The sequence below is a fragment of the Rhea pennata genome, chromosome 8 (genome assembly GCF_028389875.1).
Source record: "Rhea pennata isolate bPtePen1 chromosome 8, bPtePen1.pri, whole genome shotgun sequence".
NCBI classification, from domain to species: domain Eukaryota; kingdom Metazoa; phylum Chordata; class Aves; order Rheiformes; family Rheidae; genus Rhea; species Rhea pennata.
The window spans coordinates 32714727-32738119 of NC_084670.1; the positions used below are offsets into that span (position 1 = coordinate 32714727).

At 41.1% G+C, this 23393-nt stretch overlaps 1 protein-coding gene across 3 annotated transcripts in view; it reads left to right on the top strand.

Annotated features, from left to right (window-relative positions):
- Positions 1-23393, top strand: part of RGL1 (ral guanine nucleotide dissociation stimulator like 1) — a 78562-nt gene that overhangs the window by 41713 nt on the left and 13456 nt on the right. For all 3 annotated transcript variants that reach the window (XM_062581260.1, XM_062581263.1, XM_062581262.1), the window contains 6 exons: positions 9701-9885; positions 13097-13221; positions 13837-14052; positions 17905-18008; positions 19160-19244; positions 21646-21735. In XM_062581260.1, the coding sequence (XP_062437244.1) occupies positions 9701-9885; positions 13097-13221; positions 13837-14052; positions 17905-18008; positions 19160-19244; positions 21646-21735 (805 nt within the window). The remainder of the gene's footprint in view (positions 1-9700; positions 9886-13096; positions 13222-13836; positions 14053-17904; positions 18009-19159; positions 19245-21645; positions 21736-23393) is intronic.

Consider the following 23393-nt stretch of genomic DNA (forward strand, 5'->3'; position numbering starts at 1 on the left):
TCTGCCTAGTTGCTTCCTACTGCATCCATGCTGTCTTCCCTCTTGGCATGGAGCTGGCTTGTAAGTACTTTGCTCAGGCAGCAAATGACAAACTGATGGAGTTTGTGTTCCTGGGGCAGCCTTACTTCTGATGAGTCTGTCTAATATATTGCTATCATGAACATGTTTAGCACAGCTGAGTTTGATCCTTTGGCCCTCATGAGAAGATACCTTTTACATCTGAATTTGAAACCTGTTACCCAACTATGTATTTGTAGAAGGTTCAATAATGAACTGTAAAAACATGTGTTTTAACAGATTAGGTGTAAATGTTAATTCACTTTCTGCTCTAAAAATTTCCATTGCCTCTCAGTTGCTCTTGCTCCTTGTCTCTTAGATATGATTAATGGACTCTGGAAAAGAGGTTGGCTTTGTCGGCCTGTTGTGAAACATATAGTTCTAGTAGTTCAGGTTTTCTCGTGTCTGCGGATAATTCCAATATAATTGCATTTGCCCTTTTCTCTCGTAGACTAGAAATGTGATGCAGTTGTGCTCTGTTTCATACAACTTGGAGAAACAAAGCAAAGTAGTGCCAGAGCTATGTTATTTCTTGTCATTAGCTCTGCATTTCTCAGAGGAAGAACACTTCACTGGGAATTGCATAGTCTGCAAGCAGCGATACTGTGTTTGTCACAACAGGAGCCTGATAAAACAATTCTGAAGTTTAAAATTCCACTTGAGGTGTTAGAAACAGCCATGAAATTTAAAGCACTTCCACTGGTTTTATTAAAAACAACCCCCCCCACCAAAAAAAAAAAAAAAAAAAAAACCACTATAGAAATGTTAGGAAGTTTAGAAACAATTCAGGAGAAAAATTTATGGCTTTTTAAAGATCTCATGGAATTTTTCAGAAAACAGCTTTCTGCAAAGTCTTGTTTGGGGGAGAAATATTGCGTCCTATGTGTTGCACTGTAAGCCCACTGGTTACTACTTTCTATGTTAAGATCTCCGTGCTTTTTGTGCCTCTGGGGTGGAGTTGTAATGTGTTTTGAGAAGGAAAATGTCAGGTGCATGTAACCTAACATTATTTGCGTATTCCACCCAGTGTTCACACAGCTCACACAAGCTGAACTTGGAAGTCGTATCCTAGGTCTTGAGCGCACTCGTGGCAAAGTGTTGTTTAAGAGCCTGGTGGGAGCTATAAGCCTGTCCGTGTGTTTCCAGATTCTGGGTTTGGGCCAGTAGCTGCTTCTCACATTTGTTGCGGTGACAAATAGTCGTTACTGACCCAAGATGATTTCAGCTATGTTCAGAAACGTGCCTTCTCAGGATCCTTGCTGCCAAGGGGAATTTCTGCTGTTTAAGTGTCATTCTTGCCCTTTTGGACCACTGACATGGTCAAAAAGTTAGGGGTTTTGATTTTTTGATAGGGATCTGACTGACTTGTGTCTAATGCACAGCATCTTTCAGAACTTTTATTATTGGCCTTTTTTAAAAAGCTCTGTAATGCAGGTTCCCTAATCTTGGAACTTGTAAAATACACACACATCTTAGACCTTAGAATTATGAGCAAGTTCTGAACACCGTTAAATGTTTTTTGAGCTTACAGTGGTATTCAGGATTGCAATGTGAAAGCTAGTAGCAGGAACATGAAGTCCAGAAAAGGCTGGATATACTGGTCAAATGTCTGAGTTGCATGGACTTCAGCCCCTGTTCCTGGAAATCTGATGCCGTGCCTTTCTTAATTGTCTTACAATGAGGGTTGTAAGAAGTAACTTATTTGACTCTTGTTTTGAGTGATTCTTCTCACTCTTCTTCCTTGCATCATACAAACAGATTCTCAGTTCTGCATGCATTTGTGTTGAGGTGTGACAGAGGTGGGACTGTCTCACCTTGGTGATATGGTCCTAGTCTTTGGATTTCTCTATGCTTATTAGACATCTTTTGCTCAGGAAATCTGTAGACTTTCAAAAGGCGGATAACAGATACACCACAATAAACTGTGTGACAATCCAAAATAAAACTATACCTAGTGCAAATATAAATGAAAGTTATCAGCATGATGAGTAGCTTTAAGAAAAACTTAATAGTTAAAGATGGGCCTGTATTATAGTATGTATTATAGGAACTCTAGAGATGCTTTATTATAATTCAATTTTTTTGTTTTTTTCTTTTGTATTTTGAGAGAGAGGTTGTATAGTTCAAATGTGTGGTTTTGGTACATGTCACTCAGTAAAGAAGTAATTGAATAAAGAAAGTAGAGCAAGAAGAAATAAAGTACTTTTCCAGCTCATGTCTGATGCAAAGACTCTCTACGCCTCATGGGCAGTAGTCATGGGAAACTTGAATGAGATAGTAATGAAAAAGAGATTTCAAGCCCCTTATATATTCTGGGAAGGGAATCAGCTAGCCAGGCAACTATTGCTGTTTTGGGACTTTGGGTCCTGCTGGAATTGTGTATTGCATATAAGATAGAAACAGTGCTTTTAGTAATGTGACTTGATCGCTGTAAGCTCTGTTCACAGAGCAGAATTCCTCAGTTAACTTTGAATTTACTGCTAAAAGGTTGTTTTCTGTGTAAAATAATCTGTATTGCAACTTGTGCCCCATTTTCCCCCTGCTCCTTTAAGGTGGTTTAAAGTTTGATTTCTGGGCAGATCCAGCACTGGCAGACAGCTATACCAAAAGCAGACTCACGCATTTGAAGAGGCAGCGTACTAAAGGACCTCAATGCTTCTTTTCCATAAAATACGCACTAAAGACCTGGCTGGAGCTTGCTGAGGACAGAGAGAGAACTATGAAGCATTTGAAGGATAAAATACTGTATCTGCTTGTACCTATTGCAAGCCAGTAGCTTAACTGGATTATTTGGAGAGCCTTTGGCTAGTTGCAAGGGTCCAAACCAGTGCTGAGGCCACGTCCCCATGGTGCTGCTTAGGCTGCGAGACCAGGAGAGCCGAGGTAGCACGTCACGCTTCATGGGTAAAAGGCCCTGAACATGTTGCCCTGAGATTAAAGGCTTCTGCCAGGAAAGTTCCTGGAAGAGGTGATTCGGTCCTGTGTAGCACAGCTCAGAGGTCTGGCAGTCCGGGTTTGTCTGCCGTGTTTGCATTCAGGGAAAGTAGTTTAATGTTAACAGTCTTAATTACTTCAGCACCTCGCTTTTAGATCTGGCAATGTGGACCTGAGGAGATTATTTGCTGGAGAAGGGTTTTTAAAAGAGGCAGAAGTCTTATTCCATATTTTTTAAAGATGTTCTTTAGGCATTTCACTAAATCTAGTGTGGAGAGGTAAAAAGAGTAAGTTTGGAGCACTAGATCTTATGTCTTCGCCTATGCACAGAAATAACCTCTTGTATCTGTAGCTGGCCAGATTGCTGCAGTAAGAAACTCCACAGAGAGGGCAGAGAAGATAACAGGGAAATATTGTGCAGTAACCGCAATGAGCCCTGTTTTGATGCATTTTTTTTTTATAGTTCTGCTTTTTATGAAACCAAAGAATGTCTAAGAGCTTTTTGTAAGTCCCAGTTAAGGTTACATTTCTCAAGGATACTGAAGAGAAAATGCTAGAGCTGGAAAATGATATGCTGGTTGTAGCGTGGGTTTTCTAATGGTGATTTTAAGTATCTTTATTTTAACTTTTTTTCCCATTGCTACCTTGTACACTCACATCCCCAGTGCTGTAAAAAGGAGGATTCTTACCGGAGTCCAGTCAACTGACTGGCAAAGAGAAGTAGTTTATGTAGAGCAAAGAGCGTAAGAGCTTTACGGAGCTTTACGCCCTCAAGCTCTCCTCTTCCACAGCCCCAGAACCAGCATAGCAGAGTCCCATGCTTTAATCCCAAAAGAGCTAGAGCAACAGCTAAGTCGTTTCAGGCCTCCTCTTGGAGTGTAAGGTTGTGGCTTTCTTCTGCTACTGGCTTCAGCTTGCAGATTTGGAGTGGATTCAGCTGAATGACAGGTCACAGAAATGAAGCAGAAGGCTTGGGGTTTTCGTTGTCTTAAGTCTCAGGCCCTAGCTGCATCTGCTTTATTATCAAAATGTGGAATTTATTTGTTGTTGAAACCTGGAATGTGGCGCGTGATTGGAAACCGCAGACAAAGCAACTCAAAGCTAAACTGCAATCTCCTTGTTTCATTCCACAGCAATTGGGTAAAACTTCAAATAAAGACAATTAAGGGACTGCTTAGTTACTACATGATATGTTTTCCCTGCTTACTCCTCCTCTTCTGCATTAAAAAAAAAAAAAAAAAAAAGGAAGAAAGAAACCTTCAATGTAATACTACAGGATTGATTTGGAGTTAGTTACGGTGACAAATGTCCCAGACGTTTGTGTGCGTTTAGACCTTCCTGATGGAAAATTCGCCTTTTGTTTCCTGTTGAGGTTAATATTCCTGTTGGAAAGTGATTTGTGTAGTTACAATATTGCATAAATAATAATAGGCCTGAAATGTTGTACTTCAGGAGAACAGACACCAAAGGAATGTGAGACAAATGAAAGCAAACTGGCTGAAATTTTCTGCTGCCTGGGAAATCCATGGCGGGAAGCATTCAAGATTCGTTTGGGAAAGCAGCAATCAGCACTCATTCCAGTAAAGCCAATTAAGCTAAAACAACAGCAGAAACCAGTATGGTTACATTAGAAGCAGAGTCAAATACAGGGCAGTATAAGCAATAGAAGAGTGGGAGAGTTAAGAAAACGACTAGAATCAAGTAAAAAGAATAATTGGAAGAGCAAAGAAAAATAATAATTGGCTTCCCTATTAATATAATGAATAGCTAGCAGAGCTCTTCCCCTGGTGACCTCACATATCTCAGAGAAAGACATCCCCACACCCTATTCCAACAGTCCTTCCCAAGTCAAGAGAGGAGCAGAGCATATGCTACAACTCGCCAACGCGTTACTTAGAAATGAGCTGGGTGTCAGGAGCTACCATTACATGAACCTTCGCCTGCAGTTTACATTTGTTTTACCCCGATACAAAGCTAAGACTAAGGTTTGACAAACAGCAAAGCTCCCCATATACAAAAATACACCTGACTTAATTTGTGTGAGCGACACTGAAAGCCATTGCATGGAAAGCGGAGGAGAGGAATAGCCCTTTCTGTTCTTCTCTAGTTGCGTTCTTCAAACCTTTGTTCTCTAAGGCTTGAAGACGATTCCATTGATGAGCTTAATTGTGGGTTTGGGGAAGCTCAAAGTTGTGTCTGTGTCCCTCTCCAACTAATTCTGTAAGAAATTGATTGTTTACTCTCTTGCAAACATAACGTCTCCTGAGATTACTCTCCTTAGTTACTGAGATTCTCTCATACTCGTTCTTTAGAAATAGTTGCGGCAGGAAAGAAAACACTAGTTTCGCCTTTTTGGCGAGAATTTGTTTCTTCAGGACCAGCGTTACAGCTGTCTTCCCAGTTAAGGAGGACTGCGCAGAGTTTCCACGTAGCCTGTTGAATCACTCGTAGCTATGGGATATGAAGTTTTCCATTCCCCCCCAAGCCCTACCAGGCCAGCTCAGTAGACATGTGAGACCTGGAGCAGCCGCAGTCTCCACACATTCCGTGGCAGCTTATGGGCAATAGCACAGGGATGAGTTGCTTCTATTTACCCAATTTGTCAAGTGATGGAATCAAATATGCTGCTTCTGCTAATCAGTACATAGAAGATTTTAAGGTCTGATACATCCAGAGATGGGTTTCAAGCAAATTTTGCTAAGAAAAATCAGAAGACTTTCTAATAGCTGCAAAAGTTGAAAGCATGAACTTGAACAGAGCCCAGAATTTGCGGTTGTCGGAGCAGGGACATTAAAATGCTTTTTCTTACAACCAACAAACATAGGAAAAATTTATGGCTCATAATCATCCTGTGAAGAGTGTAGCCTGTGATGTTTCTTTCTTGTCTGAGCTCTTGGAAGGCTCGTGTTCCTATCAGGCTCTGGGTCTATCAGGTACAGGCAGTTTCTTCTCAAGGGTATCAAACATAAAGCTACTGCAAGATACGGGCTCTTCTCCAGGTCATTTTCAGAAAGCTTCCCTTCCTGACATACCAATTAAACAGTCAGGCAGTAGGAGGTCAGTAGGCCACCGTGTACCTCTTTCCTTTCCCTTATCCCCTCTTGACTGAAATTATTTTGCTGGCAAAATCAGTGTCTGTAACTGCTGTGAACTTTTCACCCTGCTCTGGGAGACTGGGTCTGTGTTAAACTATGTTTATTCTTCAGTTTATGAAAGTGGCCATCAACCAAGCGTCTGGAAACTGAGCTTGGTTTAAGGAGTGTATGAATAATGTCAGTACAAAAAAGTATTCTGTGGAGTAGCTCCTTCCAAATCATCTCTGTAGCAGTAAACACTCATAAGAAAAATACCTAACCTCCCTTTTTGCCTGAAATTCAACTCAGTTGTTATTGTGAAACTAGATTCAGTCTCTTAGTGCCTTTAATATGAAAACACTGTTAGGAATATGGTGCAGATGCAGAAGCTGGAACACTTGTATTAATAACAAGAAGTATCTTTTGATCTACCCTCTGCTTGGAGTGAGTCACAGAAGGTGACCTCAGGTGGGATGCAAAGGAAAGGCTGCGGAGAAAGCAGGCAGTGGAGCCAGTGGGCGGGATGGTAAGTTCGTGTGAGTGGGCAAAGGCCTGGGGAAGAAAGGTGATAAGGGGATGGGGCTAAGTATTCTGTTCCCCTGCCCCAGATGGAAGAAGAAAGGAAAAGGCTGTGGTTGTAGGGCAGTGGGGTGGCCTTCCTCATGCCCTGGGATGGGGAGCTAGGCTGGGTACCATTGGCTTCGCCAGCAGTATTACTGTCAGCTTTCCAAGACGACTTACTAGTTAGAAATTTGGTGTTGCCACAATATCAGAGAAGGAGACAGAAGAAACAATAGACTAAAATGGATGCAACTTGTGAAACACCACATCTGTATGGGGTCAAAAGTTAGTTGGCTTGTTTGAGGGAGAAGAGTGTGGTAAAGGTGTGACTAGGAAAGTGGGAGATGCTGTCTTTACCTTTTCTTAACTGGTGGTTTATTCTGAGTGCTCCTGAGCAGCTGAGTTAACTAACTGTTGCTGTAGTTTTCCATGTGTAGAACAAATCTGCCAGTGCCTGTTTGCAGCTTTGCTCTGAAAGCTTACTGGGTTGTTTTTTCGGTTTCCTGTTGTACAGTGATCTAAAAAGGAAAGCTACGTTGGCATTTGAGCTCTTGTTGGAGCCTTGTCAGTTGAGGAGTGAGATGTCCTCAGTGGTAGCCTTGTCCTATCCCTGTCTGTTTTGCAGGCATTAATATGATAGATCCAGAGCCTCTCCTCACATGTACTATGCTCTTGAGCATTTGTGCTGTAAAAGCCCAGCGTCTGCCTGTGCAGAGCCCAGAGCACTCTTGCTTGTTGAACTGACACATCGGTGTCTCAAAATGGATACCTGTGATTAGAGGCTCTTATTGAAAACATAGCCCTGCTCCCCGCTGTGTAATGGAGATGGGAACACGGTGCACTCTTACGCGTGAGGGTATCGTGAAACAAAATTATTGGAAAGTTCCGGCAGTGCCACTGTAGGAAGTTTTCTGGAGATGTGAAAAATATCATCACTGAGGGACTAAGTTCTGGATCTAACCACACAGCACATGCACGACCCTAAGTAGTGACCTAACCCATGTGTGACCTGCTGCAAACCGGGACTGTCGTCCCTTTGATCACCTTGGCTGTTCTGACAGCAGTGGAGCTTGTGAGAGCTGCTTCCCTACGGAATTGCGTTTCTTCTCTCCTGAACACCTCCCCTGCTTTCCTTCAAAGCAGTACCTCTGGCTCACTCCCTGCCTCGCCGTAGTCTCTGTGACTGCTGGCTTGAACACCTTGCAATATAGCAATGGCTTCAGAGTCCCAGAGGAAATCTTCAGGACTTCTCTTCTCAGGAAGTTTTGATGTTTTGCTTTCTTCTGAAACAGTGGCTTTTCCCCTCTTGTATTGCGTCCTGTTCTCAGCACCGTGATAGACCATCAGGAGACAGTGGCCCTGCCCGTGTGTTGTGTGATGAGATTGTACACAAAGGCCATTTTCTCCAACCCTCCTGTCAGCTCATGTAAACAAAATTCTCTTTAAGAAGTTTTCTGGTATGCCATCTGTGACACCCCAACCTGTAAAATGTGCTATAGCCAGTGCAGATCGCTACGCTAAAATATACATGCTGATGTACCAGCAGATTGCTATTAAGAGGCTGAGATCTCCCAGTCTTTTTTTCAGCAGAAAAACAAGTTGGTTATTTTTTTTCTGTCCAGATATAAATTTTCTTAAAACTGAGAGGAACTTGGTTATTTTTCAGACTTCTTCCAGTTTTTCAAGCTTGTTTGAAAATTGTCAACAACATTGTAAGTTATTCTTGGAAAACCATAGGACAAACATTAGGTTGAAAAAAATGAAAAATCTTTGCAAAGGTAGAATTGAAAGAAATTCACCTATACATACACTTGTGCAGATTTTAAATATTACAGCCAGGAAAAGCAGATGATAGATCACTGAAACTTTTCTTCCATTTCAGGCAGAGTGGAAGCCCTGTTGATTCAGCGGCACTGGTTTATCCCCATCTCTCTGTCTGTAGAAGCATCGACTGTGGGCGGTGCTCTGTAGTTGGCTTCTTATTTTTGCTTCATAATCCCCATGTATGTGAGAAGGTCCAAGTTAACCTTCCTGAATGAGAACCAGAACCCCCTGCAGCCCCTGTGACCCTTAAACATCCTTTTCCTGTACTAACAGCACGGTTGGGAGACCTCCTAGGACAGTGTTTGACTGCCCCTCATTGCCTTCAGGCTAAGGCTAAAAAGTAGCCCTTGAAATCCAAATTTTGCTCATACATTTTTATATTATGCATTTTATAATAAAAATCCTGAAACTGGGCACTGGTGGTTGATGAGAGGAAGCGCACCAAAGAAGCGTTTGATACAGCGCTTCCACTGGGCAGCTGTTGCCAGAGGATCCCTGAAGGAGTCATGAAAACCTTGTTTTCTCTCCTGTATTTTTCTGCAACATCCTGGGGAACGGTGGTTATGCAAACACTGCAGCTTCTCTGGGGCACAGCTTTTCCTGCTGGCATGGGAGTGAATCAAACCTAGAGTTATTAAGGAATTATGTTGTGCTTTTGAAGGTGTGTCTAACTCTGGTAGCAGCTCAAACATGGCCATGGTATAGCTAAGCAAAAATCTTCATCTGCTTAAATGAAACTTATCTCTGAGGTAATTTGCAAGTCTGGTTTTGCAAACTTGACAAACTGCAATACAGGGAAGCAAGATGTAAGGAATACTAGTAATGTAAAATGATCTGTTTTCATTCAAGATGGTTGCTTTGTATGCTTGGGAGAGGGTTATTTCTATTATTATTATATGAATTGTTTTATCAATAATTATTTGATATCCTGAGCTTAGGGTCTCAGTGTAGCTTTAAAAATGGATTTGATTCTTCATTACTTTGCATTTTGAGCTATAATGGGATTCACTTGCAGTAGTGCAAACCAGGAGCAACTTCAATGAAGTCCTTGGCAAAATCTAAGTGAGATTTTAATAAGACCTCATGGATAAAAAGAACAGCTAAAATTCTTTCCTCAAAAATGTCTTCATACTGTCTTCATAGGGCATGAATGTCTGAGTGTTGTTTTATTATTGCATTAGGTACACATGCATATTATTGCAGGGGTATATATTGTATACAATGTGTGTTGTCTGTGTATTTGATTTTAGTGCAATAGCATCAATCTTAAGAGCCTGGCTTGACCAGTGTTCTGAGGATTTCAGAGAGCCACCCAGCTACCCGTGTTTGCTGAAATTGCTGGATTACCTTAAGAGGAGTATGCCTGGCTCTGACCCGGAGAGGAGGGCACAGAACCTCTTGGAGCAGTTCCAGAAGCAAGAAGTGGAAAATGACAGTAAGCTCACTTACAGCTTCCTTCTTCCTTTCTGTTCTCCCAGCCTGTATGGTGCCCCAGGGTGTTGTCTGGAGTTTTTTTCATTAACTCTCCTGCTGACTGACAATATCTTGACACCTCTAAGAGTCAGGTTCGCTAGAGACTTGTGAACAAGGCTGCAGGTTGTGGTGCGGGGGGCGAGGGGGGACAGTCATGGAGCGCAGGCTCCTGTGCCTATTTATTCGAGGGCGAATTGGGAGCTCTATCGCTTCTGGTATTCAGCCAAAGCCTTGGGATTGCTGCAGCAGCTAAGTGGTTGATTGTCACAGATTCCCCGTGTCATTGAATTAAAACATATAGCTGCTCTTCAGTTGGTTTTCTCGTTTCAAAAATGAAAAAACAGAAAGAAAACCCCAAAGCCCAGACAAAAAGCTCATCTTACTGGTCTGTGACAAAATGCAGCTTGAGTCACAAGCCTTGTTGTCATGAAGCTTTTCTTCCTAGTTACCATCATGTCAAAGGAAGTGTCTGTGGCTGTTTTTTCCTATTTGAGTGGCTGGCTGCTAGTATCCAAGGACAGAGGAAAAACTTACGTTATTGGGGGTCACAATCCACTGAAACAATAGTGAACTGTAGTAACACAAATATGCTGTGTGCAGCATCCAGCCTGACACACAGCCCTTACCCTGGTTAGAAGGTTTCCTGTGGCATAGGCTGAAAAGCTCATGCAGTGTGTGAATGAGAACTAGAATCAACATCCAGCTTTGGCAGAGGGGAAAGGGGGAATAATTCCTGCAATAAGGGACAAAGGAAATGACAGAAAAGAAACATTTCATCCTATAAAATCATACCGGATGTTCCAGAAATAACATGTCAATGCATAATGTGTTGACGTGCCAAATTAACTCAGTCATTGATGCATACATAAAAAGGACTACTGCACACAGCCCAAATGTTTTCCTTACTGAACACAGGTAAGTGAACAGGGTTGCTAATACGTGCCTATTGATATTCTTCATGGGATTTGAGTCTCACGGGTCAAACAAAGAAAGTTTGGAAGGGCTATATTTAAATCCAGCTGTTGTTCAAAGTAAGCAGAAGTTCCCTGAGTTACAGACAGGTCATTTGAATTAGAACATTTTCCAAATTGTTGCAGATTAGAGATTCTTACTTAAAAGAGGAGGAGGAGAACACAGTTAATATGGAGCATCTACAGAGAGGAGTTTTAGGGTAATCACTTATTTTTTGACATAACTTTATCTGTGCTCTTTCAGAGATTTTGTTCAAAACTCCTAATATGTTGTCTACAATTAGATTTGAAGACTTGCTGGTAATTGTTCTTCTAAAGCATTTATATTGTACTGTAAATTTGCAAATTTAGGGCCTAATCCCACAGCCTGGTTTGTGTAGTGAGACCTCCATTCAATGCTGCTATTGTCCAGGCCAGCAGATTAGATTGCAGCATCGGGTACGTAGATACGACGTGGTCCCTGCCTCAGAGAACGAGGCAGGGACCAAGGCAAGAGAGAGGCTGCAGTTCAAAGGGGCGTGTGGTTGCTATTAGTGAAGTCGGGAGGGCAGTGGGGCGCTCGGGCAGCTCAGGGGATCAGAGTTATTTGAAGATGATAAGGTACGCTTAGTGTAAGAGGATTCCGGCTTTTTCGGGGAGCGGAGGGCAAACTGGTTACCCATTACAAAGATGAGAGAGAGAAGGGAGAAAAAGGGGCATGGAAAAAGAAAAGCTTGCATAACACTCAAGGAGCTCATTTAAAGGGATCTGTGAGTTTTCGAGCAGGATTGCAACACAGTGATGAGGATTTTGGTTTGAATTTAATGAGCTGAAAGGAAAATGAGGAGTTATATAGAAAGAGGAAAAAGATTGACTTTTTTAACAGTTCAATAAAAGTCCATTCAATTACACTTATTATAAATGAACCACAGAAAAATAAAGCTGGAGTGGAGCTCCATTTATCTCATTTAGCTCTGTCAATAAATTGTGCAATTGGAATGTACAGATGGAAGTCTAGATACAGCCAATAGCTATAATTTGTTGCATCAAAACTGTAGCAGTTTACATTGATAACTAGGTTTTCCAAATACTGAAGAAAAGAAAAACAAGTATTTTGGAAAAAAAAATGAAGTATCACACTATCTACTCTTGTAACTTTAATGCTTGTTCTGCTTTAATTGGATATGGAGAATTTCGCAACATACTCTGAAATGTACTGCTTGTTTTTTATTAATGAAGTCTCAGTAGTATTAAACCCTGTACTTTTGCTGTTAATCTTCAACAAATGGTAAAAAACAATCTATTTCTTTTTCATCCTTTTGGTTTTCCTACAAGAGAAGGAGAGCATTTATTTTCTGGGATCTTCTGTTTGACTTCCTTCTGCACCATGGAAAATAAGGGCATATTTCTTTGTCTTTTAATGTGGCTTTGTTCCAAACTTTTAGAAGCCAAAAGGTGCCACAGAGCATCTGTGAAATCCCTTCCCTTCTGTGCTGGGTCTGCCCCTTGGTGAGGAGAGCTCTTTTCTCTCACCTCCCCAATGCTGCTCAGTGCAGATTTCAAAGCAGCACTCAGCTGAATACTGTAGATGATCACTATATTCCTTTTTCTGGGAATACAGTGAGCATCTTCCCAGATGGAGGGAAGGTGAGGAATATTGGAATGCTTCTCTTAAATATAATCCATGTAGCCCTGTGAAGGTGAGAATGATGCCAAGAGAATCTGGTAACTTGTTTTTTTTTCCACACAGGAGAGAGAAAATCTGAATATAAGAGTATTCCTAATGCAATATCTTGGGATATAATTGCAGTCTGGTCAAAATGATTTTTTTTTTCAGATTATAAAATGCCTAAATACTGAAAAGTAGATTAACAAGGTTGCAATACTAATAAGAAATTTTTCAGGAGAAAAAAGCTGCTCTTTCAGAAGATTAGCCAGTGGATGGATTGAGCCATTCTTCAGCTGCGAGATGCTGAATAGATCAGTTCTCTCTATTTTTTTCTTCTTCCACCTTTCATTTGTCCAAATTATTTTTCTGGTTATAATTTTTTCCAACTAAAATTTGTATGTGGTACAGTGGGGCCATTATATCAGATAGGATCATTTAGGGGCTCTGCTGTACAGTGATGATTTAAAAAAAAAAAAAAGAAAAAGAAAAAAAGATTCCTTTGAATCACTGTTTGTTGTATGAATTTACCAAGTCAGATTTTCCCTCCTGCACAGATGGGTTCCATAGCACTTCCCCATGTAACCTAGATGATGAAGAAGAAATGGAGATTAGTGGTCCAGAAGAATTCTCTTTTTTCCAAGAAGACCTCGTGGCAGAGCAGTTGACATACATGGATGCAGTATGTAGAGCATATGTACTACTCAAAACACTAGGGGTAATAGTGATGGGCTTCTAAAATCCTTTAAAAGGATTTTTACAAGCTATAAGTATAGCATTCCAAAACAGGTCTGTTCTTGGGCTGCAGAGCACAGCTCTGCTTGGTTATCCAAACCTACTTCATTCATTGGCCTGTTTCCTTCAGGTATTCCAAAGTCTTTTAAAAGGTGAGAATGTATACTGCATAGAGATCAAATTTAACATTTGACACCTGAGAAGTATCCCTGTTTGATTGTATCATTACCTTGTCTAAAGATGCATAGGTGCTTTGGTGGTTCTTCTCTAATTTGGTTTGTATGTATCAGTCTCTTTCAAAATACCATTATATAAAAATTTTCCCCTTCATTGTGCAATTGGTACAGGTGTTTCTTATTTTCCAGGGCTATTTAGCTGCCAGTTCTTTTCTGCCATCAAGCCTATAAAGAATATGCTGAAGTATATTTTAATATAAGAAAAAATAAATATTTATCTCTTAGTACCATCCTGGACTAGATCCATTGGACTGTAAATATGCATTTCTTCTGTGGAGAGAAGAAATCTAGAAAAGTCCTGCTGACTTATATCTGTTTCACTCTAGAAGCTCTTCAAGAAAGTTGTACCCCACCACTGTTTGGGATGCATCTGGTCTCGAAGGGATAAGAAAGAGAACAAGCACCTGGCACCTACCATCAGAGCCACCATCTCTCAGTTCAATGCGGTTACCAAATGTGTTGTCAGCACTATCCTGAAGAGCAAGGAACTCAAAACACAGCAGAGAGCCAAGATCGTTGAGAAGTGGATTCATATTGCGCATGTAAAGCATTTACTCTCGACTGTGCAGGGGCCTTTGAGTGATGGAGCTGGCGGGAGGGAAGGAAGGGTGCTGTATGCTTTGGTCCCTGGCCATCTTAGTTACTTTTGTTGACACTAACTCGGCAGTATCAGGTAAGGCACTGCCTCTCCTCTCCAGTTCCCCACTGTGGAACGGGGTTGATGCTTGCCTGTTAGCAGGGTTGAGAGCGCCAATTAATGGATGAGGGAGAGGCTCTGCCTTGCAGACAGGAAGAGCACAGTACTTGGTAGCATAACATTTATGGCAAGATAGGTATTCAACCAGTCCAGTTCTCTAAGAAGAAAATACTTGCTTATCACGATGCAGGTAGCGAATGTATGCTGCCGTCACCCTAAGGTTAGTCTTGATTTCAGGTGAAGGTCAGGAGTGGAGTAGAACTGGCACTTGTGCAGGCAGTGGGCACTGTCAGAATAAGCTTTGCACTTGCCTGCCTCTGGGTGTTACTGTTCAGTCAGTGACTGTCATGCTCCCTCTCCTGTGAACACCGTAAGAGCTGAAGTCAAGTATGGTAGAAGACATAGCACAAACGGTTTGTGTTTATATATACGTGAAGGTAAAGTAAATACTAAGTCTTAGGTAAGTGATTACAGACAAAGCTCGTTTCCTTCCAAGTAGTGTAGCCTTTCTAACATGGAGAAAATGAAATTATTGTTCATAGTCTTTTATTTTGAAAAATCCTCGAAGCTCAAGGGTGTTTGCTTACTGAATTATTTACTGTTTATATTGGGTATACAAAGCTGCTGATACTACTTAAGAAGTAGGAAAAAAAAGTGAGGTTACAATATGGTATCTGGCTCAGCACCTTGTCTGTTGTTTTATCTTCCTCTTAACTTTTTCCTTTGTTGTTGTCTTACGTTTCTCTAACATATTTTTACCTTTTGCTACAAGACAAAGGAATTGAAGCAGATTCTTTGTGTTTCTTCATCTTTGTGTGAAATGGTTTTTGCTTGCCTTCTTTATGTAACTGTAGTTTGCTATTTTCTTAGATTTTTCTCTTTTATTTTACTGTAACCTTCCTAAGCTCTCCTTCAGAGCACTGGGCTATTGGCACTAAACTAGATCTCTCTTAAAAGGACATTAAAGCACTTTAATATGGATGTGTGTTGACTTTGTTTTAAGGATCACATGGATTCTTTCAAAGCTATACAAAATAAGCAGTCATAAAAAGCTGAAGCCAAACAGAGGGCCTTCCAACCTTGACAATGCACTTCTATGCTTCCAGAGGCAGTATTGTTAGTACTGGCACCTAAACTCATGCAACTGCATGGTTCAGGAAACTGGTATGGGGAAATAGTCTTTCACCTCTATTTTGGCACTTACGTTGACTCGTTTTTGTTATCATTTGATGGCTGCTTTATAGCCCATGTGAATGGATTAGGAAGTTCCGTTCCTATTTTCCGTGTGCGGGCCTCCGGGTCGCAGAGGGTACCAGCTAAATGGGCCTTTACAGGGCACCTTTGGCTCGAATCTGATAACAAGATCTGTGCAGCTGCCTGCTCTTCATGGGGGTAGCAGGAAGGTCTAGGGAAACTGGGACAATCAGCACCCTCATAATCTTGATTTTTTGGATGGAGGACTTAGTTCTCCACCTCCATTCGTTCAGTACTTCTTCCTTTACTTAATTCATGCACGTAATTAAATATTCCAGTCACATGAAAAATGCATGTGCACGCTCTGCAAAATAATTGCACATGTAGAACAGCTAGTTGCCTATATACTTAGCTGCCCACTTCTGAAGGAAGTTGCTTGCTTTGTGCATGCAAATGAATGTTTGAATAGTTAGAGGCCTGAATTAGAAAATAATCCCCTCATTAAAGTGCGGTTATTCACTGACAACTAACTCTGTAACTTAGCAGCATGGAGTTCCACGTTTGTTATCGGTTCATGACTTTCTGATCCAGTTTCTTAGATTACAGGATAAGCTGAATACTTTTTCTAACTGCCAGCCCTTTCAACTCCACCTAGATCTAAAGTTCCTGAGCAGGTGCAGCCAATTTTTTTGAGCATAATATTTTCCATAAAAATAAAAAGTAAAAATGAAATCATTAATATCCTGTTATGCTCGATTTTTTTTTAATCAAGTTGTTTCTGAGCAGTATGCTCGGGATTCTTTCTGGTTTTCCCCTTCTGAAGGACGCAGCATGAAACAAAGCTGTTGAAAGTAGTTTAAAAATTTCTTTCTACATACAAATGAGTTTGCTAAAATTTCATCTGTAATCAGTTATATCATTGAGAACACAAAATTCAATATTAACTCCACCATGGTAATAATTAGGCAACATGCAATTAAGTCAAAACGGTTCCAGACTGGAGCTTCCAGTCCAAACTCCTGTTGTATTTAAGAAAATGAGATGTTAAGGATTTACATCTCTAAATCCATATTCTCCCCAGCTTGAGTTTCAAGTTGAACATAAAGAAGGTTTTTGTTCTCAAATGTTGCTGTTTTAGTCTCTTAAGAAGAGCTGTTCTGTGACTTCCCTGGCCCAGATCATGTCAGAATAGCTTACAGGTCCTGGGTGTCCTACCCCATGACCCTGAACTCCAGTGTTGGTCTTGATCTACCGTAACTGCCAACCTACTCTGAGAGCTCTCGGCCTTGTCAGTCTTTTAAACCACACTTTGTTAAATGCAGCTTCCTGTATTGCACAAAGATATTTGAGATAAATATACAGGAGTAAATGTACTTCCTCTGAGTTGTTCGATCAATTCTAATGCAGCTCGTATGAGCAGAGTTACTAGTATGTTAAGGGCTGGCATTTATTTGTCCTAAGCTCACTCTACATTTCTTCAGTGCTGTGCAGAGATGCTCCAAAGGAAATACGTTGTCTTTATTTTCACCTTCCTTTCATAAGGATCCTTTACGTAATCAGCATTATGCAGAGTTACCTTAGTATAATAATTAGGGTCAGAATTGTAGTTTGAATATATTCTCATTTATATGCAACAGTCAGATCGGTGTGTTTTGTCCACTTAATTTGCTTGTCCACATACCTGTTTGTGAGGGCTTGTATAGGCAAGAGTTGTCTTAAGTCTGTGGCTCCTGTGCTTTGATTCACAAGCCACCAACAGACTTGCAGGAGTTCCCTGCAGAGGCAATTGGTCACAGGCCATGTTTTTTCCCCTCTCCTTACATTCATCTGCTTAAGCAGGAATCTAAGCTGTTCTTTTCAGGATAACACTTTTTGGTATACTTTTTCCTCAGAAGCTTTTGTCACAGAGACGTTGCATGAGAAATGTCTATGACCAATCTCTCTGTTAGGATTTGACCCAGCTGTGAGGAAGTTTGAAGTTTTCTCTTAAACAGTGCACATACTTGTGTAACAGGTTATTCCTTTGCATATCTTTTTATTTTTAGTTGACACATAGATGTTTGAGAGTTAACATTTTAAATACCATGCACAAAGAGGCAAAGCCTGATTTTTTTTTTCTCCCCACCTAAAGGTGAAAAAGGGATTGGTAACTAAAAAGGGCTTTTTTAGAAGTGAAACATTCGTGCTCTTTAGCCTGGCTTCATAGCCTCAGTTCCACTTTTATTTGCACTAGGAGAACTGGAAGCTAATACTGCAACATCGCTACAAGTACATGAAAGTGAGGAAAACAAGATATAAGTGCCAGAATCCATGAAGGGTTTTGGTGGCTGGAGAGGGAGAGGGGAATGATTTTTTTTTTCTTTTTGATACTCAATATTTGTACAGCTGCCTGTTTAGCAGTGAGAATGTGCAGCAGGCATGACACCAGTCAAACAGAATAGCACTAACCTGCTTGGAATGCTGACATTTAATACTCCTCCGTTTCTAACTGCTCCTTTCACAGGAATGTCGTATCCTGAAGAATTTTTCCTCCTTGAGGGCCATCGTTTCAGCACTGCAGTCCAACTCCATCTATCGGCTGAAGAAGACCTGGGCTTCTGTTCCAAAGTAAGCCTCCCCCCGCCCCTTGCTCTCTGGCCCTGCAGCTCGCCCCAAACAAAAATGAAAAACTCAGTGTTCTTCATTGTGTCCTTTGTGGCCTTTCCATTCAGCTCCTTCATGGACTTGTGTTCCTGCCCTCAGAGGAACCTCTCGCTGCAGTGAGGCTCAAAACCCTCATTAGGGTCTGACTGTTGAGAGCCTCTCTTTGATATTGAGGGAAAGGCCTGCCCTTAGTGACCTTGAGGTTCTTCTGTCCTTTCTAGCATATCAGATTTTCCACCCCCTATTTTGTAAGAATACAGAAATAGTTGCTTACCCAGCTTGTGCACACCACTCTCAGAAGGTCCACAAAATGCCATCAAAATAGTTGACCGCTGTCTTTTCTCACATGAGGTTGAAGGAGGTCTGTGATCCTACAGAACCTCACCAATCCTTTCTTTCTTCTGAGATTTCTTTAGAGAACATCCCTAGACCACAAAATTCAGATTCGCATTGAAGACAGTTTCTTAAGGGGCAGTAGCTTTTTGTGTGCCAGGCATGTTTACTGCATGCAGCAGACACTAGAAATCTTGCACAGGAGTGATGGTGTTTTGCTCATTTGTTTTAGGAGGAATAGATTTCTCTCCTTTGCCTCTGATAAGCAAAGAAAAATGTTTCTGCTTGCTTAAAAATGTAACTCTGCCATGCAGTGTAAGTCTGCATTTCCCCTTCCAATCACTTGCATTCCTGTTCAAAATACTGCCATCTCTGTTTATAGTGTTGGGCAATAGAAAGGCACTCGTCCAGTCAAATGCTTACAGCTTTGCAGAGGGCTTGGAACAGAGCAAAAATGAGTCCTTATGATACCTCTCAGCTATCATTCTGCTCTTTCTTATCTGTCCTCTTTCCTGGAAGAATCTCATACTGCAGTGTGATTGAAAACCCTGCTCCAAGTCCTAGTACTGATAGCAGCATGTTTTTGTGATGCTGTAAAGTAGGGCCTCGCTGTCCTGGGAGCATCAGAGAGTCTCAGGAGATGTGCTATCAGATGCATCCTGTTGTTATCTTTTTATATGCTTAACCATTATCCATTCATCAGAAAAAAAGCTGAATAGGAATCTAATCTGATTTAGAGTGCTTAATAATAACCAAAACGATTCAAATCTTTTCCTGTACAGAGACAGAATGCTGATGTTTGAAGAGCTGTCTGATATCTTCTCGGATCATGACAATTATTTGACAAGTAGAGAGCTGCTAATGAAGGTGAGAGTTGGCTCGAGTGCAAGGCTTGTAATCTTCAGCAGTGCTGAGGTTAGCCTTTTTTCTAACCAGTTGCCAAAACTCATCTTTCCTTGAACTACTCTATGCAGTACTTCAGGGGAGACGGACTTGTGGCTTGTAAAAACAAACTCCATGCTTTTCTGCTGGGATGAGAGGCAGTTTTATTCTTCCTAGAAAGATCTACACTAGCAGCAGACTATTGAGCTTGAATACCGTAAGGAGCAAGGCTACAGCAGCACAGATTTCTGCAGGGACTTGTTCACAAGAAAGTAGTTCAGGGCCTTCGTTGGTCTTGAAGCCCGTCACATTCAATGTCCCACTGCTGTGGTTTGGACACGGCTAGGTCTGGCTCAGGGATCTGGCTACGTATGCCAGATCGAACCTAGGCTTGCACTGAAGCAGTAACCAGGGCGAATAGGTGCTGTAGCATGTAACAAGATGAGTTGCTAAATAACACTTTGGCTTCCTGCTTGTGCAGCCTTTGGGTAAATCTAGAAAAGGCTCAGATTTGTGCTCGCGAGTGCAAAGCAGTTCCAAACAAGATGCTCAACTGGGCTGTGCCACTGGAGCAATGCCATTTAGCTTCAGCTGAGGGATTAGACCAATATGTTCTAACTATCCCTTACCTTTCTTGGAACTAGAAAACAGGGCTGAGAGTTTTGACGGAACAGGCTTCCTGCTGTGTGTGTGGCCAGATGAACAACAAAGCAGGCTCTGTTCGACGTAGTTTGACTTCTGTGCTCTCCTGGGTGAACCCCAGCTAGCTCAGAAACTTGAAAGGAGCTGAGAAAGAACCGTAGGGAAAGGTTATGTCATACAGAAACTAAAGGAAGTTCCGATGGTAAATTTTTCTGTTTACTTAAAAATTTGCTGTAAATTGTCTAACCAGTTTACTTTTTGGCAGTGTCTATCCACTGTCTCACATTTGTATCTTATCACATTGCCTTTATATCTAAACATCATATTTTGCTCAGGAATCATGGGTTGTTACTTATTATTATCCATTTATCAACATATATAGTTTAAGTTTGAAGCAGGTGAGACAATAATAAATACAGAAGAAAACTATGTATGTGTCTTAGAACAGCTTGGTTAATTAAATATTAAAAAGACAAAACAACAACCCAGTCTGAGACCAGACCTCTTGGCTCCTACCAAATTACTGTCTCCAGCTGTTCCAAGTAGATTTGCAAAACATTTTGAAAGCAGTGAGTGGAAAAAAGTCCTACAGAATAGCTAGATCTTCTCTCCTGGTGTTCATCTTGGAGCAATTTGGATTGGAGGATTAGTGTCCACTGAATCCTTATTAAAGTCTTTGTTTTCCTTTGCTAAATAGTCTCTCCAGGGAAGCTGTGTTTGACCTTGCCTGTCCATCCTGTAAACTTCTACATGTAGCATAGACAAAACGCTGTATAAAACAGGCTGGCCGGCGAGGAGAGGGAGCACCGCGTTCTCTCCTCCCCCAACAACAGTTGTGTTGTGAGGCTGCAGCTTCAGCCTCTGTTTCTGCCTGACTGCCACTGTTAGAGAATCTCAAGTTTACCTCCCACTATCTTGAAGAAATTGAGACTACTGCACTCCTTTTTTATTTGTTCCTATTTTACGGCCAGGGAAGGAAGTAAAATGAGTTTAAGTGACCTGCTCGTTTCACTCTGATTTAGAGAAGTTGTGACAAGAGGATCTTTACAAGTGTAGGCTGTTCTGTGCCTCTTAAAAAGACATTGATAATGATTCATGCCACATCTGTCTGGTCACTGGAAAAATAACAGCAACTCCCAGCATCCCATATGGATCCAGGGTAAAAAAGGCCAGAGATCTATTGTGAAACAGACCATCCATTCACAGGAAAGCTTGAACTGGGGAGATCAAAGCCTATTACTTCCATTTCCTGCATGGTTTTGGATTAGTCAATAAGCCACAGAGGTTAGTTGCTGGATCTCTATTTTGCAGCATAAGAAAAACAACAAAGCATTACATAAGAGGGAGATGTTTACTTGTACCAGTCCTGGTTAGGAAATTATACAGAGATCTTAAGGTCAAGAATGTCAGGATAATGTTCAGAGAAGCATCTGGACACGTGAAGTATTTTTAAGTTTCTCTGATTTAACATCTCAGGAGATCTGCAATACCACTTAACTTTGACTGGACTAGAACTGTTTTGCAGACAAATTCCCTTAATAGTCATTTTGTGGGATTTTGCCAAAATTCACAGGCAGTGCAGAAGCCTCAGAAAATTAGCATCTGCGCATACAGATGTATGTATCTGCACAGCAAATATTTTTGCTGACCTAGCTTGACTCAACAGGTGTATTTCGAATTATTTCACACAAATGTAGTTGCCAGCTTACCCTTATCTCCACCATTCATTGCCATTCCCTCACAGGAAGGAACATCCAAATTTGCAAATCTGGACAGTAGCGTGAAAGAAAACCAGAAAAGAACACAGAGGCGTCTTCAACTTCAGAAGGATATGGTATGTCTTGTCTCCCTTTCCTCCCCTGTCTGAAGTGATGTGATTAACCTCATCATTAGTGAATTACATGTGAGGCAAAATCTTGAAAGGTATTTAACAAAGTCAGTGTGCAAGTAGGTAGGACATTTAAATATGCCTTTTGTCATACAAAAATATCACTAATACATTAGTGCTGTTGATTAGCCAAGACAAAGCAAGTGAACCAAAAAGTTTAGCTTGAGCATGAAGTCAAAATGCTTGTCCCTCTAAATATCTGCCTCGGGCTTAATTTTCTTTATGCTCTGGTTGATGATAAGCAGTTAATACAATGTGCATGTAGCGTGTGTGTGTATTTCTGTATATATAAACAATTACAAAGTGAGATTTGCGCTATACTGTTGCAACCAGCACATGGGCTATGCTGAGCTGTCAAGCTGCAACAGCTTGACAACAAGGCAGCTGTTGTTTTACTCCAGTAATGCCCATCTGTTTACCAAAGTGCCAGGGAAAATGGTTATATAAAACATCAGCACATCCAGTGCATTCAGTGAGCTTGTGCTGAGAACGGCCGAAGACTTCAGGATTCGGTGGACATAAGCAGGGGCCCTGTAATGTTTGCTGGCACCCACCTCCCCTTGTTCCCTGCAAGGGGATAAGTGGGCGCATGGGACGACGGCTTCCATCCCCACTTGCATTTGCTTCACATCCAAACCAGCTGTTCAGGATGGACGCTGAGCCAAGAGTTTGGCCTTAGTTTCACATCTCATAGAAATTTACTAAACCTGTGGTATGAAAGAGTATTGACTGACTGATGAGTATAAAGACATATTCATTGTTTTCAGCTGTCTTGTATCCTGTCCTATAGGAAAGAACTCTTATTAATTACTCCCGTAATGCTTTAGACTGAAATCGAGGGGGAAACCACATAGCTGTCAGTCAGTAAAATATGTAATGTAAATACTAGAATTCTTGTATTCCAGAAAATCAGCTCTGGCCACAGCAGAAATTTCATTTACTTTTAAACAAGCTCATGAAGCTACTGACATATTAGCATGAAAACTGCACAGAGTTTTATGGAGATTGCTTTGTAAAATGTCTCTGCTTTCCAAATTGCTGATGAAAATAACTTTTGTCTCAAAGTTAGCAAACATAAAGAAGAACAGGGGAAGAGAAGGCAGGGATAGGGAGGCAAAACTGACAAATGCGGATTTTGTTTGTCTTTTAGTTTGACTGGAAAAAATACAGATCCTATGGCAGAAACACAAGCATTTTCTTCACAAATGTATAGACAATCCAAAAGTTTTAAATCTGAATCCTGAATTAATTAAAACACAGTAACTGACTGGGGAAGATGTGCACTTCCTGAAGGAAAAAAATTGTGACTGTGATCACATGAACCGATAACATCATTAAGTAAAATTCCACAAGAATGAGCCAGGGAAACTGTTTACACAAGGTAGCCAGGACCATTCCCCGGGGCTTTTTCTTGTAGCAGGTAACTGTGGGACCCTTTCGCTGGTGCTGATATGAGCCTTCCAAAAACGGAGTTTCCTAGAAGCTGCGTAGAAATCAGCATATGGAACCAGTGTTGAAATATATAGCTGCTCCTTAATATCTGTCATAGCATCCTCCTCTCATTAGAATTTGATCTAAGTACTTGATTAGATACTGAGGATAAT